A 16,252-nucleotide genomic window follows, 5' to 3' on the forward strand; every position below is an offset into this window, starting at 1 on the left:
ATAAATTCTGTTGTCTTCCAGAAAGTCTTTCAAGCTCAAGAGCGCTCAAGTTATGCAGCAGCACAATGATAGTGACACACCAGCAAGTCCACCCCTGCATGGCTTAAAAACACAAACCTCTGAGAATGCTTTTGATGGACTTCAGCATGACTCTAAAACAAGCTGACTGAATTAAAATCATTTTGCAAAGAACATTTGGCCAAAGACTCATGGCCAGGTACTGAAAACGGCTGATTTTAGCTCTTGTTGCAAATGTTGGCACAGCCAGTTTATTAGGTTTTGTATAACTTTTTATATTAATAAATTAACATTTGAAAACTGCATTTGCTTGGGTTACTTTTGTATAATATTAAAACTTGTTTGATGATCTGAAGCAAAAGCACTGTAGGGGTACTTGAACAATCACAAACATCAAAGCTTTTTGTGTGGTTTGAATAAACTCATTAACATTTATGTTTTTCTAAACACAACAACTGATGTGTTCCTTATGAAAAAAATATGTTTATTGTGCATTAACAGAGGACTGTAAACACAAATAATATAACAGTATAAGTGGTTTGTCCTGAGGCGCACAAACAGATTCATAAAAGAATATTAATGACACATCGGTGAGCCTGATGATGTCATTTATTATCAGCTTGAGCTGAAGAAGACTTTGACAGTGTTGTTATAGATTGTGTTGCCCAGCTCCAGTGGATCCTCCTCCCTCGCTGCTGCCATCACCTCCAGGACTTGTCTGCAAGAGACAAATAGTGAAATCTTAAAATTAAAGGTCTATTGTGTTTAACAATATTCATGCTTCAGTGCGACGTCTGATTGTATCCATTGATTTATAAAGCGTTTCCCTTTAGTGACTCACATGATATGACAGGGCTCATTCCGGTCCTTCAGGCAGTGTCCTGCCTCCCACTTCTTCTTTGTGGGAAATGTAGTTTTAACACATTTGGACCCGGCATGAGTGTTCTTCACACCACACCACGGGGCGTCTGGAAATGAGCAGGAAGGTGGAAATCCATAAATAACATGAATGTAGCATTTAAAGAACTGTAACATCAGCAAAATATTTCTATAAAGTGAGCACAAACCTATTTAATCTAATATATTCCCTCTTATTGGTGATACAGCTTCAACAAGAATATAAAACCAATGACTCCAGAGCTTTAAGAAAACTTTATATTAAAGGTTCCCTGTGTGATCAAACTCAGGCCACATTCTGCCAAAAGCTTTAAAATAAACAGACGGTGTGACTCACCTGTTTCTATCATGAGCCTCTCTGTGGGGATCGAAAATAAGAGTGAAGCAGTAGCTCACCGTCATGTTTCTGCTTCCCTCTGTAGAGTCCTCTGAACATGGGATCTGTCAGATTCACCCCGATGTCTGAACAGCAAGAGGTCAGGATTTATCTACATGTACTGACTCACAGAGTGTTACTGATTGTATCTTTGGAATTAAAGCATCACAGTATTGGTACCAGCATCATGTGAGAGACGCTCTGAGGTCACGTTATACAATAACACTGAACACATTTAGCAGTAATGGATACTTTACTTACAGACAATAGAAACACACTGGAAATACAGTCATATAACAAAACGAGTAATTACAACAGCTTCATTATCGTGCTGATTATTTTCAAAACAGATTATCTGTCTTTAGCCTACAACATAAAAAACTATAATAAACACCTAAATTCTACAACAATCATGAACTGAGTTTAATAACAATTATTAGTTTTAAAGAATTTATTTCTCTCCATTGGTAATCTTTATAGTGACTCACTGCGAGGTGCCGCATACTTTAAATACTTCTTTGACATACTTTGAAGCAGAGGTAGGTTTTCATTAAGCAATTACTAGATGATTCTTTCAGAAATATTACCAATTAACAATTTTCTGTCAGCTAAGTTACTAAATTGCTTGGACACATCTAAGTACACTGAGAACTGCTCTGCTTTTTAGACATTTCCATTTTGTAGTCGTTAATATTTAAATGAGAGATGAGCTGCTGGGTGTACTGATTTGCATCATTTTATCTCAGTTGATTTTAACTTTGTGTAGTTAGGACTACAACCCTACACAGCTTACAGCTGTCCTTAATGAAGAGCAACCACAGGCTGTATGCAGAGGAGCTTCACGGACAGGTAAAGGGTTTGACTTGGTTAAATCTAATATATGGACCAGCACAGAGCTCATGCTGTGCTATATCTTCTTCATTGCCAGCACAACAGCACCAACTGCTGATCAGCTGATCAGTCTACTGTGAGCTGCCATCATGGCAGCTGAACTACTGTAAACCTGAAATAAAGTGCCCGGTATACTGTATTCCTGCACAGCTGTGAGCCTGTCACTCAGTCTGTTCCTGCTGTGTTGTCATTTTCAAGAAGCTAACTTATTAGCACTGATGCTAACAAAACATGCAGGCTGCTCCGTTTTATAACCGTCAGCGGCAGCCAGTGACACTCGCTCTCTTCTACCTTTTCTGGTAGCGTTTAACAGGCGATAAAGCAGAGGCGACTTACCAATGAATTTGTTTTGTGCCATGGTTGAAATCAAAGTCCTCAATGTTCCTCAGCTGGTCACCGCGCACCTCCGGCAGGGAGTTGATCTTCTTGACGGCAGTGCGGCGGTTGATGAACGTTTTCCAGCCGTTCTTGGCCTGCAGGTACATGTTAAAGTAAGCGTGCAGGCACATCGTGCAGGCGCGGATCTTGCTGCCCGCCTCGAACATCATGGTGTAGACGCCATTTCCGAACATGATGACGCCGAACAGGAACTCGATGATGTTGCCCGTGGAGCGCACGTAGTAGACGTAGTCATCCAGCTTCTCCCACAGGACATTGGAGAATCCGTCAGCCATGAAGAGGCCGTAGACGGTCAAAGACACAACCACCTGGAGAGCAGGAAGCAGAAACGTGAGCTGAATTTAATCTGCAGAGAGCAAAGCAGACTAGTGAACGGTTTCAGCTCCTGACAGGGAGTGAGCACGCCAACGGGAAGTTTGACAAACTCTCTGTGGTAGGACTTGACTTAAGCGGCCAAAGAAGTGCAGGACACTGATGCTGTCCTGTGTAGCAAGTGATTTATTCACCATTTGTGACCCAAACAATATTTACAAAAAATAAATAAGAAACTCAACTCCATAGTTAACTCCGTTCAAATAAACATAACTGCACACAGCTACACTGACCTTTTTCCCCAAACACCTGAGTTCTTCTGCTTAAATCGTCCACTTAACCAAACAATTTCTCCTCTGGACTATTGCATTCAGTAGGTAAGATGAATATTATTGACCTCTACTGCGATTCTTTACTAGCAACATAAACTCTGGTGTAATCCATACATTACAACAATAAATCTATTTCTCCATAAACACTCTAAAATCAACTTTTTTTAAATTACAAGAATTCTTCCCCTTCCGCACTTGGTCTCTTCCTGTGACCTCAGATGAACCCAGAAGCTATAAAGCAAGAAGTAAAACTAAATTTCCTCCTTTTGTTTCTGGAAGACAGGTAGGTAAGGTGAGTTCTAACTAAACCAATTAACAGTTGAAATAAATAACATGTTAACTTAACAAACTTGTAGGAATTGATTTAAGTGTTAAATTATATAATCTGTAAAAGTGCAAAATACAAACAAACCCGGGATAGTAGATGTTTCCCTACTACAGAATACATATGAAATATGGTTAAATCAAAACAAGAATGTTAACTAAGAATATGGACAAGTGGTACTCTGACCCACACTCTCCTTTAAATTCTGCTCTGTGTGTGTGTGTGTGTGTGTGTGTGTGTGTGTGTGTGTGTTCATGCTTCACTGCATGCTCCAAGTTAATTTGAGAAAGAACAAAAATATCCTGCATGCTGTTGATCGCCTGAACTCACAATTCATGTTTTAGTTGAAGTTTGTACATCGTTACTTAAATTGTTGTTCCTTAAAGTTTACTCCCTGAATAATGAACATTCACAAACGTAAAAATGCAACAGCCACACATCCTCTGTGACACGGAGCTGAAGCTGACCTCTGGTGACAGCTGGAATGTTTTTGGACCCTAAGCTTGAAGTAAACAGTCTAAAAATGTGTCGCCGCTCTCCTTCAGAACAGTTTCGATTCGACACCCACAAACTCGCCATTCCTCAGCGGGTCCCCAGGCTAATTTTAGTCAAGTGAGCATGCCCAGAATATCGAATGTAGGAGCCTGGTTCCATGCTCTTATAGTTACATTTGTCTCTAAGCAGTAGAAACATTTTATATGCAAACTCACAACACTTAAGAATTTACAAACAGTATCTGTGGTTCCTTGTCCACCTCTCTGAATCAGTTTTACTGTTGTTGCTGACAAAGCCTGGCCCTCACCTCGGCTCTCCCCTCGCCTGTCGAGGAGTGAGTTTGGGTTTTTAGAGACGTGCTGCAAAGGAAAAGTGGTGCGTTGGATTTAGCACAAAACACAAAGCGAGAGCATAACTGTGAAAAGGAATCCAGACAAGTAATCATTTAATCCTGATTATTTCTTGTTTTTGTAGGGCTAAATCATGCTCTTATATGCACATCAATCCGGTCATTATTGTTACACATTTGATTATTTAAGTAACAAGTTTTACTATTCCGGATCTCTTGATCTCTTCTTGACCATAGGATGTTAATTTCATCCACCCATCCATCCATCCATCCATCCATCCATCCGTCCGTCTTCTTCCGCTTATCCGGGGCCGGGTCGCGGGGCAAGCAGCCCAAGCAGAGAAGCCTAGGCCTCCCTCTCCCCAGCCATCTCCTCCAGCTTATCCGGGGGAATACCAAGGCGTTCCCAGGCCAACCGAGAGATATAATCTCTACAGCGTGTCCTGGGTCTGCCCCGGGGCCTCCTCCCGGTGGGACATGCCCGGATAACCTCACCCAAGAGGCGCCCATGGGGCATCCTTGTCAGATGCCTGAACCACTTCAGCTGGCTCCTTTCGATGTGGAGGAGCAGCGGCTCTACTCTGATCCCCTCTCGAATGGCCGAACTTCTCACCCTATCTCTAAGGGAGAGGCCAGCCACCCTTCGGAGGAAGCTCATTTCCGGCGCTTGTATTCGCGATCTCGTTCCTTCGGTCACTACTCACAGCTCGTGGCCACAGGTGAGGGTAGGGACGTAGATCGACTGGTAAATTGAGAGCTTCGCTTTTACACTCAGCTCTCTCTTCACCACAACAGACCGGTACAGCGTCCGCATCACTCCAGCCGCTGCACCAATCCGTCTGTCGATTTCCCGCTCCCTTCTCCCATCACTCGCGAACAAGACCCCGAAATACTTAAACTCCTCCACTTGGGGCAGGGTCTCGTCCCTGACCCGGAGTGGGCACTCCACCCTTTTCTGGCTGAGGACCATGGCCTCAGATTTGGAGGTGCTGATACTCATTCCCACCGCTTCACACTCGGCTGCGAACCGTTTCAAGGCAAGCTGGAGGCCCTCACCCGATGAAGCCAACAGAACCACATCATCTGCGAAAAGCAGAGATGAGATCCTGAGACCACCGAATTGAAAGCCTTCCGCCACTTGGCTACACCTAGAAATTCTGTCCATAAAAATTATGAACAGAATCTGTGACAAAGGACTGCCCTGGTGGAGCCCATCACCTACCAGGAACAAGTCTGACTTCTTGCCGGCTATGCGGAACAAGCTCTTGCAACGGTCGTATAAGGACTGAATGGCCCGTAGCAATGGGCCAGACACCACATACTCCCAGAGCACCCCCCACAGAACCCCCCGAGGGACACAGGCAAATGCCTTCTCCAAGTCCGCAAAACACATATAGACTGGTTGGGCAAACTCCCATGCACCCTCAAGTATCCTCGAGAGGATAAAGAGCTGGTCCAGTGTTCCGCGACCAGGACGAAAACCGCATTGTTCCTCCTGTATCCGAGGTTCGACTAACAGACGAACTCTCCTCTCCAGCACCCTGGCATATACTTTCCCAGGGAGGCTGAGGAGTGTGATTCCCCTGTAGTTGGAATACACCCTCCGGTTCCCATTCTTAAAGATGGGGACCACCATCCCAGCACACCCTCACTGCACGTTTGGGTGCGCCACGTCTGTCCAGCGTCCTCCCTCGCCACCTGATTCAACTCACTACCAGGGGGTGATCAGTTGACAGCTCAGCCCCTCTCTTTATCCGAGTGTCCAAAACTTATGGCCTCAGGTCTGGTGATACGATTACAAAATTGATCATTGACCTTTGGCCTAGAGTGTCCTAGTGCCACGTGCACTTATGGACACTCTTATGTTCGAACATGGTGTTCGTTATGGCCAAACTGTGGTTTGCACAGAAGTCCAATAACAAAACACCGCTCGGGTTCAGATCCGGGAGGCCGTTCCTCCCAATCACGTCCTTCCAGGTCTCACTGCCGTTGCCCACGTGAGCATTGAAGTCTCCCAGTAGGACAACAGAGTCCCTAGGAGGGGCACTCAGGGACTCCAAGAAGGCTGGGTACTCTGAACTGCCGCTCGGTGCATAAGCACAGACGACAGTCAGGACCCGTTCCCTGACCCGAAGGCGAAGGGAACAAACCCTCTTGTCCAATGGGAAACACCCCAACATACCAGCAGCAAGCCAAGGGGATACAAAGATACCCACCCTAGCCTGACGCCTCTCACCAGGGGCAACTCCAGACTGAGGTCTGGAGTTGCCCCAGACTGAGGAGACTGGTTCCAGAGCCCCGGCCATAAGTGAGCCTGACTATATCTAGCCAGTACCTCTCAGCCTCACGCACTGGCTCAGGCTCCTTCCCCACCAGAGAGGTGACATTCCATGTCCCAATTGCCAGTCTTGGTAGCCGGGGATCGGGTCAGCCAGGGCCTCCGCTCCTGGCTGCCGCCTGGCTCGCATCGCACCCGACCCCTAAGGTGCCTTGTGCGGGTGGTGTCCCGTTTTCGGGCTGTGCCCGGCCGGGCCGCAAGGATGTTAATTCATTAATTTTTTTCATTAGTTTGAGTAATGCTGAGTCCAAAAAACCTCACATACGTGAAACTGAATGACTAACATAACACACAAAAATCTCACAGACTGTGAAAACTTTGGGAGACATTGGACGTCATCCATTCCAGTCAAAGATAAATTGTTTGCGCTCACCTTGAGGCAGAGCTCAACACAGAAGGCGGTGACGGCAAAGAGCCAGGTGTTGAGGACGTAGTGATGCCAGAGGGCGTAGCTGAGCACCACAGGGAGTACAAAGAGCGCCAGGGACACCAGCAGGACGGGGAAATGCCGCCGAAAAGAGGAGACATGGGAAGCGCTGAGAGACATGAGGACGGGGTCAGTCATGCCGTGAATGAAGTGCAGGATGGCGGTCAGCAGAAGGCACATGTACCGGCTTAGGCGGACCTGTGGATCAAAACCAAGACTAAGTTACGTGTACGAAGTTATTACGTTATAACCACAGGAATACAGGATTACAAAAGGAACAGTGAACTCTGCTACTGTGTGCAAATGTCATTTACAGTATAAATCATTAAACATGTTTTGTTAGTTTATAGGGCAACATAAAAATTCACACAGAGGTTAAAACAACAGAAAAATGAGAGAAAAACAGTTTGCCGGCTGCTTTGATGGCGTAAACTGGAAGCCCAAATCTGAGACGTACCAGACGTTCCTCAGGTTCCAGGCTGCTGAGGCCAGTCTGAAGAGCCAGGATGAAAAACAGGACAGGAGCCACAAAGCCCAACCGCTTGTCCTCCTCCTCAGTCGAACCTGAAGGTTCAAATTAAGAAAGTGCTCAACTCCAGGAGCATCCAAACAATTATGTGAAGGGCAAATCAGGAAGGCTTTTACACCTGCTACCACTCCAACTAACAATCTCAGTCATACCTATGAAAGCCAGGATGCTGAGACCCAGGTAATGTGCAACAGAGGAGATAACAGCACTCATCCCCAGCACAGTGAGCATGGAGTCGCAGCCGGAGATGATGATGTTACTCGTGAGATCCCAGAACACATCCCAGCTCAGCAGGTAACCCTGAAAACGGTGCAGTCACACAGGTACATGCGTCACCTTTACTCATAATCCCGTTAAGCTTCAGTTCAGACTCTGCCGTCTTTTTAGGTGAGACTTTATTATTAACAGCAACACAGAACATGAAGAAGCAGCTTCAGTAGAAATGAGGTTGTTAAAGAATTATGACCTTGTTATGTAGTGTGCATCATTTTTAACTGCTCTTCAGACATCAGACACTGTTTATAAATTATTAAAAGAATATTTCACATTGAAATTCGTGCATTAATATACCTGTAAAACACTGCAAAGAGCTAATGTGCCAGCTGGACTTTACTTGGCTACAGAACACAGTAAACCTGTAGAGGTCACCTACATACATTTTAGGCTTTCAGAGATATTTTTAAACACACAGGAACTAATTTTTAGATATAATTATTTATATATAACTAATTTTTAGATATAATTACAGAAATCCAACAGGGGCGCCTGGGGCTGCAAAAGGAAAACTTCTTTCCCCAAACAAATATATGACTTTTGTAAACATTATGATATGTCAAAGACTCTGAATAAGGTCATTAACCAAATATCAATTCACTGTGGCTAACATCTTGTTAGCTTACCTTGCTTATGAAGTGACCATCATATAGCAAACATGTCCTAGAAGTGAAGTTTTTTTTATCTAAAAGCATTTACCTGTGCATCAGAGCTCCCATCTGCAGCTCCACCTGTGGCATCTCCGCTCTCTCTCCCCACCGCCTGCACCACGTAAACCAGTATCAGTGCCTGGGCTGTTACCCGGGTCAGCCAGAACACTCGAAGCACATCAGGGAACCTGATCCTCTTCCCCGTGTCTTCCAGCAGCAGCTGGAGTCCGTAGATCCTGTACATGTGCCGTACGAGCAGGTAGACGTACCGGCATGAATAGTAGAACCATTTGAGCCTCGTGGCGAGGCAAACGGCTGTGCTGAGAGCCAGCACCAGGCCCGAGAACATTGCCACCAGATGCCTGACATCTGCAGGAAGTTCAATCATCAGCCCCCACAGAGGAATCATGATGTCCAGGACCACCAGCGCAGCAAACACCGACTGGAGGTTAAGCAAGAACACATAGCCAATCCCAAAGACGAGCTGGACGGCGGCCATGCCCAGCCACAGCGTCGGCCCGTTTCTAGGCAGCAACCTGAAGCCCAACGCTGCTTTGTAGTAGGCGTTGTAGAAGTCCATGTGGGAGGTGGCGTAGTAGTTTATGAGGACTGCTGCCATGCCAAGGAGGACAGCAAAGAATAGAGTGTAGAACTTAAACAAGGCTTTCTGAGAAAGCAGCAGCACCACAGTGGAGATGAGGACACCTGGAACACACCGGAGAAGCAGTCAGAAAGACAGGAAAGGCAAATATTTCTCACTGCAAACTGAACAAATGTCAGCTAACTGTAGCTTCCAAGTTTGTCTGATTATAGTGAGTATTTAGATCAATCTTTGTGAGAAAACAACAGATGCTGCACATTAAAGAATTTTGGAGCAAAATAATCAGCATAGAGTTGAGTAATCCTGATAAGTCAAAGGATGAACAAGCAACATACATAATATAACATAAATAGAAAAACAAATAAGAACAAAAACAAACAAAGAAATGCCTTTCACAGTCCACGTAATGCTACGTGTGCATTTGATAACACTATGATAAACTGATCGTACATACTGTAGAGGACCTCAACCAACCTGAGCCTTACTGCTTTAATATAAAGTTGTTCAAACATCTGGCACTATGGAGTCTCTGTTCCTGTACTAAACATAAAGAAACACGGGTACAGAAGCAAACCCAACAGCTAATCTCACTTCCTGTCCATCCAAACCCAGAGCTCTTGGCTAACACTTTCAGATGGCCCGAGCTGCTCAAAGGTCTGCAAACTGGAAAACTGAGGTACATAACCTGTTTGTTGACTCAACACAGAGAAGCTTTACTCTGTCACAGTGATGAAAACGAGGAGCTGTTATGAATTACGGGGTGTAGAGGAAACTCAAAGTTAGTCAGGCTAAAGACTTATTCTATCAATAAATAAAAAGTGAAACAGATTTTTGTTAGTAGCAGCTCTGGTTATTACACAGCACTAGTCCAGAATGTAATTCCCCTGTCCGAAAATATGACAAGTGCCAAGACATACAAATGATGTGCATAAAGTGGGACACCAGGTCAACACACGTCGATATAAAGTCACAGGTACAGAGTTCAGACCAGAGAGCAGCTCTCTGGGTACAGTTAGAGGAGAAGAAGCGAGCTTTGTCAGGAAGAAGGACCTGAATATGACCCATCTGGGTCCAAGGTGCCTCTGAGGCCATCCGTGACACCACAAATCACACTTGTGACAACACACCTTGACGTTAGCCAGCTAGCTAGCTTGCGAGCTGATGGCGCCAAAGCAGAGTAAATTAGGGTCGAGGTGAAGCAGTTAAGCAGCGTGTCAGATGGATCTGCCCTGTGTAAATGTTATTGCTGGTCGCTTAATCGGCTTTAGCCTGTCTGACAGGCATACATGCCAACCCTCCCGATTTTTCTGTGAGAATCCCGAATTTCAGTGCCACTCCCAAAAATCTCTCGGAGCCACCATTCTCCCGAATTTCTCCCAATTTTCCTTCCGGGTACAAAATTGAAAAACCATATCCCAGATTGGCCCAGCCAATTCCAATTTCCAACAATGGCTACTACTACTGGAGCCTCTGTCAGTGCGCCCCAGGGTGCTGTGGTTACAATGTAGCTGCCATCACCAGTGTGTGAATGTGTGTGTGAATGGGTGGATGACTGGATATGTAAAGCGCTTTGGGGTCCTTAGGGTCAAGTAAAGCGCTATATAAATACAGGCCATTTACCATTTACTTAGTTTAAATATTACTCTTATTAGTCTTTTGTGGTCGCAAAATTAACTTTTAACATATTTTCAGGCGAGAATGTAGCTGAGTAAACTTCAAATATCTGAGCCGGGGAGAACTCCCGGCACATCGTTTTCAAACCCCCGCAGTCTTTTGCCTCTCAGGTTAAACATGACATATAAGTCACTTAAATAACTTAAACATCTTTTTGTTTGGCCTTTTTCAGTGTTTTTTTTTTCCTGAGTTAATCGGTTTGGCTGACATTAAAGTTATTAGATTCGATTAAATAAAACGTATTAATCCCTCGGGAGGGTTCCTCCGGGGTTTTCACACAGCTGAATAAACATCAAAAAGAAAACTGATTAAATAGAAGTGTGAGATGGTCGAAAATTTATGCCAGCGTTCGGTTATATTTTAGATAGGAAGGAGCAGATGCCAGAGTTTCACTCCACCGAATGAGCTTGTCATGTAATTCTGAAGGCTAGACCGTGTCAGTTCCCAAATAGACAAAAACAAACTAAAAACCAGCGATAAACAACTTAAACATAAAAAAAAAAAAAAAAAAATCACAAAGAAAAAACAATACAGCATCCACATCTGAAGCAAAGAGTAAAACAGTGAAATGTGGATTATTAAATATTAGGTCTCTCTCCTCCAAGTCTCTGTTAGTACATGACTTAATAATTGATCAACAAATTGATTTACTCTGCCTTACAGAAACCTGGTTGCAGCAGGATGATTATGCTGACGACACCGTCGTGGTGGGCCTGATCTCTGATAACAACGAGACGGCCTACCTGAAGGAGATTAGGAATCTGGAGAACTGGTGCCAGAGGAACAACCTCCTTCTAAACGTCAGTAAGACAAAGGAGCTGATAGTGGACTTCAGCACTAAGCAGGAGAGGAACTACCAGACCCCCGTCATCAACGAGTGCCCAGTGGAGAGAGTGGACAGCTTCAAATACCTCGGAGTTCACATCACGCAGGACCTGTCATGGTCCTGTCACATCAACACCGTGGTGAAAAAGGCCCGACAGCGTCTCTACCACCTCAGACGCTTGAGAGACTTCCAACTGCCCTCCAAGGTGCTCAGGAACTTTTACTCGTGCACCATAGAGAGCATCCTGGCGGGAAACATCTTAACCTGGTTCGGGAACAGCACCATGCAGGACAGACGAGCTCTACAGAGGGTTGTGCGGTCAGCTGAGCGCACCATCCGCTCCGAGCTCCCTGACCTGCACTCAATCTACAGCAGGCGGTGCTGGACCAAGGCCAGGAAGATCGTGAAGGACCTCAGCCATCCCAACAACAGACTGTTCTCTCTGCTGAGGTCAGGAAAGCGATTCCGCTCCCTGAAGACCAACACAGAGAGACTGAGGAGGAGCTTCTTCCTGCAGGCGATACGGTCTCTCAATCACACCACCACACAGTACTGACCCACACATATGGTTCTTACACACACACTGGACTTTCTGGACTTTGGTTTTGCACAACACTGGTCACTATATTCTTCATTTCCAGTTAATACTTGTACAGCTGCTGTTATTGTGTATATATTTATTTATATTTAGATTTCTTCATACATTCTTATATAGTTCTATATTGTGTATTTTGTTGTACAGTTATTTTATTTTCAACTTTAATTTATATATTTTATCTTATTCTTCCCAGTTAAATTTACCCTTCATTCTAATTTGTGTTGTACAGTTATTTCATTTTTAACCTTAATTTATATTTTATTCCTTCCTAGTTAAATTTACCCTTTTTAATTTTTCATATTTATTTCCTATCTTATTCATAGCCTTTCCTTTTTTTGTTTTCTTTAGGTCACGAGCAGTTGTCCAAGCATTTCACTACATATCGTACTGTGTATGACTGTGTACGTGACAAATAAAATTTGAATTTGAAATGTTAGTTTAAATGAATCAACACCCCCGAGTCATTCTAACTACCAGAAACCTCGAAGCACAGGCCGAGGGGGCGGTGTGGCAGCAATTTTTCACACCAGCCTATTAATCAACCAAAGACCCAGACAGACTTTTAATTCATTTGAAAGCCTGATGCTTAACATCGTCCACCCCAGCTGTAAAACTCAGAAACCAGTCTTACTTGTTATCATCTATCATCCACCTGGGCCTTACACAGAGTTTCTGTCTGATTTCTCAGACTTTTTATCTGATTTAGTTCTGAGCTCAGATAAAATAATTATTGTGGGTGATTTTAACATCCATGTAGATGCTAAAAATGACAGCCTCAACATGGCATTTAATCTGTTATTAGACTCAATTGGTTTCTCTCAAAATGTAAAAGAACCCACCCACCACTTTAATCACACTCTACATCTTGTTTTTAACATATGGCATAGAAACTGAACATTTAACGGTGTTTCCTGAAAACCCTCTCCTGTCTGATCATTTCCTGATAACATTCACATTTACAATAATTGATTACACAGCAGTGGAGAGTAGACTTTATCACAGTAGATGTCTTTCTGAAAGCGCTGTAACTAAGTTTAAGAATATAATCCACCCACTGTTATCATCTTCAATGCACTGTACCAACATAGAGCAGAGCAGCTATCTGAACGCTACCCCAACAGAGGTCGATTATCTTGTTAATAATTTCACCTCCTCACTACGTACGACTCTGGATACTGTAGCTCCTGTGAAAACTAAGGTCTCTAATCAGAAGTACCTGACTCCGTGGTATAATTCTCAAACACGTACCCTAAAGCAGATGACTCGTAATCTGGAGAGGAAATGGCGTGTTACAAATTTAGAGGATCATCATTTAGTCTGGAGAAATAGTTTGTTACTTTATAAGAAAGCTCTCCGCAAAGCCAGAACATCTTACTATTCATCACTGATTGAAGAAAATAAGAACAACCCCAGGTTTCTCTTCAGCTCTGTAGCCAGGCTGACAAACAGTCAGAGCTCTGTTGAGCCAACCATCCCTTTAACGTTAACTAGTAATGACTTCATGAACTTCTTCACAAATAAAATTTTAATCATTAGAGAAAAAAAAATTACCAATAATCATCCCACAGATGTAATATTATCTACAGCTACTTTCAGTACCATTGATATTCATTTACTCTTTTTCTCCCATTGATTGATTGAGTTAACTTCAATAATTACTTCCTCCAAACCATCAACGTGTCTTTTAGACCCCATTCCTACAAAACTGCTCAAAGAAGTTCTGCCAATAATTAATGCTTCAATCTCTAATAACCAGCTATGTACCACAGGCCTTTAAATGGCAGTAGTTAAACCTTTACTCAAAAAGCATCTCTAGACCCAGCAGTCTTAGCTAATTATAGGCCAATCTCCAACCTTCCTTTCATATCAAACATTCTTGAAAGAGTAGTTGTCAAACAGCTAACAGATCATCTGCAGAAGAATGGCTTATTTGAAGAGTTTCAGTCAGGTTTCAGAGCTCATCACAGCACAGAAACAGCTTTAGTGAAGGTTACAAATGATCTTCTTATGGTGGGTAACAGGTATCTCCGAAAACGTTAAAGCACTTATGCAAATATGTGATGTCTTGATGAATCGAGCAGGTATTTAAAGTTTAAAGATATTTTCATGCGAGAATGGTGCTGTGTAAAGTTTATTTTGTAACTCAGAAAGAGTAATATTTCAAACTCCGCCACTCGGTGCTCCTCCGCCACTGCCTCGTTTGAGTTTTGGACGAAATGGATTCTGGGATGTTGCATTTCGTCATTTCGAGCTGATTGGAGACCAGAACAGCCAATCAGATTTTTTTGCATCCAAGTCTGTGATTGGCTGGTTGTGTGGCACAAATATAACGGTGAAGTTGAGCGCGCACGGGCAGAAATGTTAAGCGCGCGAGCAACACATTGCGAGCGAGCGCAAATGCAAAAACTGAGCGAGAGGGGCAGCTGTTGTGTGTGTGGATAATAGCAAACACTGAAATACATTTTTTGCACGCAGAAATGAATTTTGTTCACTCAAATTCAGCTTTTCTTCGCTCAAAATAAATTTCTCCTCAAAATACAACACTTGCACCTGCAAACTTTTCTTTACGTGCGCTCAGAATAGTGGCACAAAAATAACGCCATACTAAAGCTGCTAGCTCGTTGCTGTTGAGGGAAACTTAAGCGCTCCTTCATGTTAAAAATACTTACCCATGACTCTGACAAACACCTTCCCCATCGCCCCGGCCCAGCCCGAGCCAGGGTCGTAGTAAGAGTTAAAAATGGCGTCGATAATAAAAATACATGGAACTCGCAGAGCCACATCCAGCACCACCAAGGCCTGCTGGCCTATCCGGGCTTGGGTGGACGCCATACGGCTTTAGCGGAGGGCCTTTTACAGTCCTGTTGGGACCCAGCTATCCATGTAACGCTGAAATACGTGACGAGTCACCCGGCAGCAGTCCTTCGTCTTCAGTTTCGCTTTGCCCAACGTTTACTTGGCAGCTGGAAGCCTGCATCTGTCCGCCATGTTCGTCCACCTCAACCTCCTGTTGCTTCTCCGGGTTACAGCCGGCAGCCGGTAAACTTCACGCCCCCATCAGACCCGGCGCTGTCCGCTGTCACAAAACCAGTGAAGGCATCTCTAAATGTCAGTTTGTCAGTGCTGTGAAAGTGCCACTTGACTTCTTTTTTTAAAAAAAAAACCAAAGAAGTTGCTAGGCTGTTACGACGTATCGCGTCAGTGGGCGTGGCAGCTGACGTAACATTTCTACAAACTATAAAATTACACAGCGTCATTTTTTTCTGTGTCCTGTTTGCTACATGTTTTAATGTAGACGTTATTTTGCTTTCAGAGGATGGTTTGCTAGTACAGACATCCATAAATAAAATATAACACAGACTTAATATAATAGACCATTATAGAAGTATATTAAATATATTTCAGTTTACTATATTTAGATTTCAGATTAGTTTTTATACCTTACTGAGATATTTGTTGTGTCTTATCGTATTTGATTTATTGAGCTAAAAACAAACACATTTCAAAGACTTTGGGATTTCCGAACATCTCGAGGATCCACAAAAGTTGTGGGAAAATATTCTATGGACGGAGAAAACTGAAGACAAAAGTTAAAAACTTGAACTTTTTGAAAGGTACAAATACAAATACTGTTACATCTGGCATTAAACTAAGGCAGCTTTTCATAAAAAGAAGGTCATATAAACAGTCAAACACGGTGGCGGTAATGTGATGGTCGGGGGCTGCTTTGCTGCTTCTGGACCTGGATGACTCCCGTAACTGATAGAATCATAAATTCTGTTGTCTTCCAGAAAGTCTTTCAAGCTCAAGAGCGCTCAAGTTATGCAGCAGCACAATGATAGTGACACACCAGCAAGTCCACCCCTGCATGGCTTAAAAACACAAACCTCTGAGAATGCTTTTGATGGACTTCAGCATGACTCTAAAACAAGCTGACTGAAT

The 16,252-nt window shown here is 43.6% G+C and overlaps 1 protein-coding gene across 1 annotated transcript; it reads right to left on the reverse strand.

The window, feature by feature from the left end:
* Nucleotides 1–479: 479 nt before the first annotated feature.
* On the reverse strand, nt 480–15,501 carry LOC146682395 (E3 ubiquitin-protein ligase RNF139-like). Its single transcript, XM_085447111.1, has 9 exons — nt 14,980–15,501; nt 8,661–9,316; nt 7,841–7,988; nt 7,617–7,723; nt 7,106–7,357; nt 2,519–2,889; nt 1,253–1,377; nt 860–986; nt 480–736 (listed from the first exon to the last, which is right to left on the reverse strand). Coding segments are annotated over exons 1-7 (1,698 nt in total). The 5' UTR covers nt 15,143–15,501; the 3' UTR covers nt 480–736; nt 860–986; nt 1,253–1,376.
* Between the last annotated feature and the right edge of the window lie 751 nt (nt 15,502–16,252).

The sequence above is a fragment of the Copadichromis virginalis genome, linkage group LG22, assembly GCF_057382275.1.
Source record: "Copadichromis virginalis isolate Kocher_CV1m ecotype Utaka linkage group LG22, C_Virginalis_male_GT1.1, whole genome shotgun sequence".
Classification (NCBI taxonomy): domain Eukaryota; kingdom Metazoa; phylum Chordata; class Actinopteri; order Cichliformes; family Cichlidae; genus Copadichromis; species Copadichromis virginalis.

Coding starts and splice junctions, on each gene's coding strand:
- LOC146682395 (XM_085447111.1), bottom strand. CDS start 15,142: ATGGCGTCCACCCAAGCCCGGATAGGCCAGCAGGCCTTGGTGGTGCTG. Junction 9,317..14,979: donor GGTGTTTGTCAGAGTCATGG/GTAAGTATTTTT, acceptor GGTGTGTTCCAG/GTGTCCTCATCTCCACTGTG. Junction 7,358..7,616: donor TGGAACCTGAGGAACGTCTG/GTACGTCTCAGA, acceptor TTTGATCCACAG/GTCCGCCTAAGCCGGTACAT.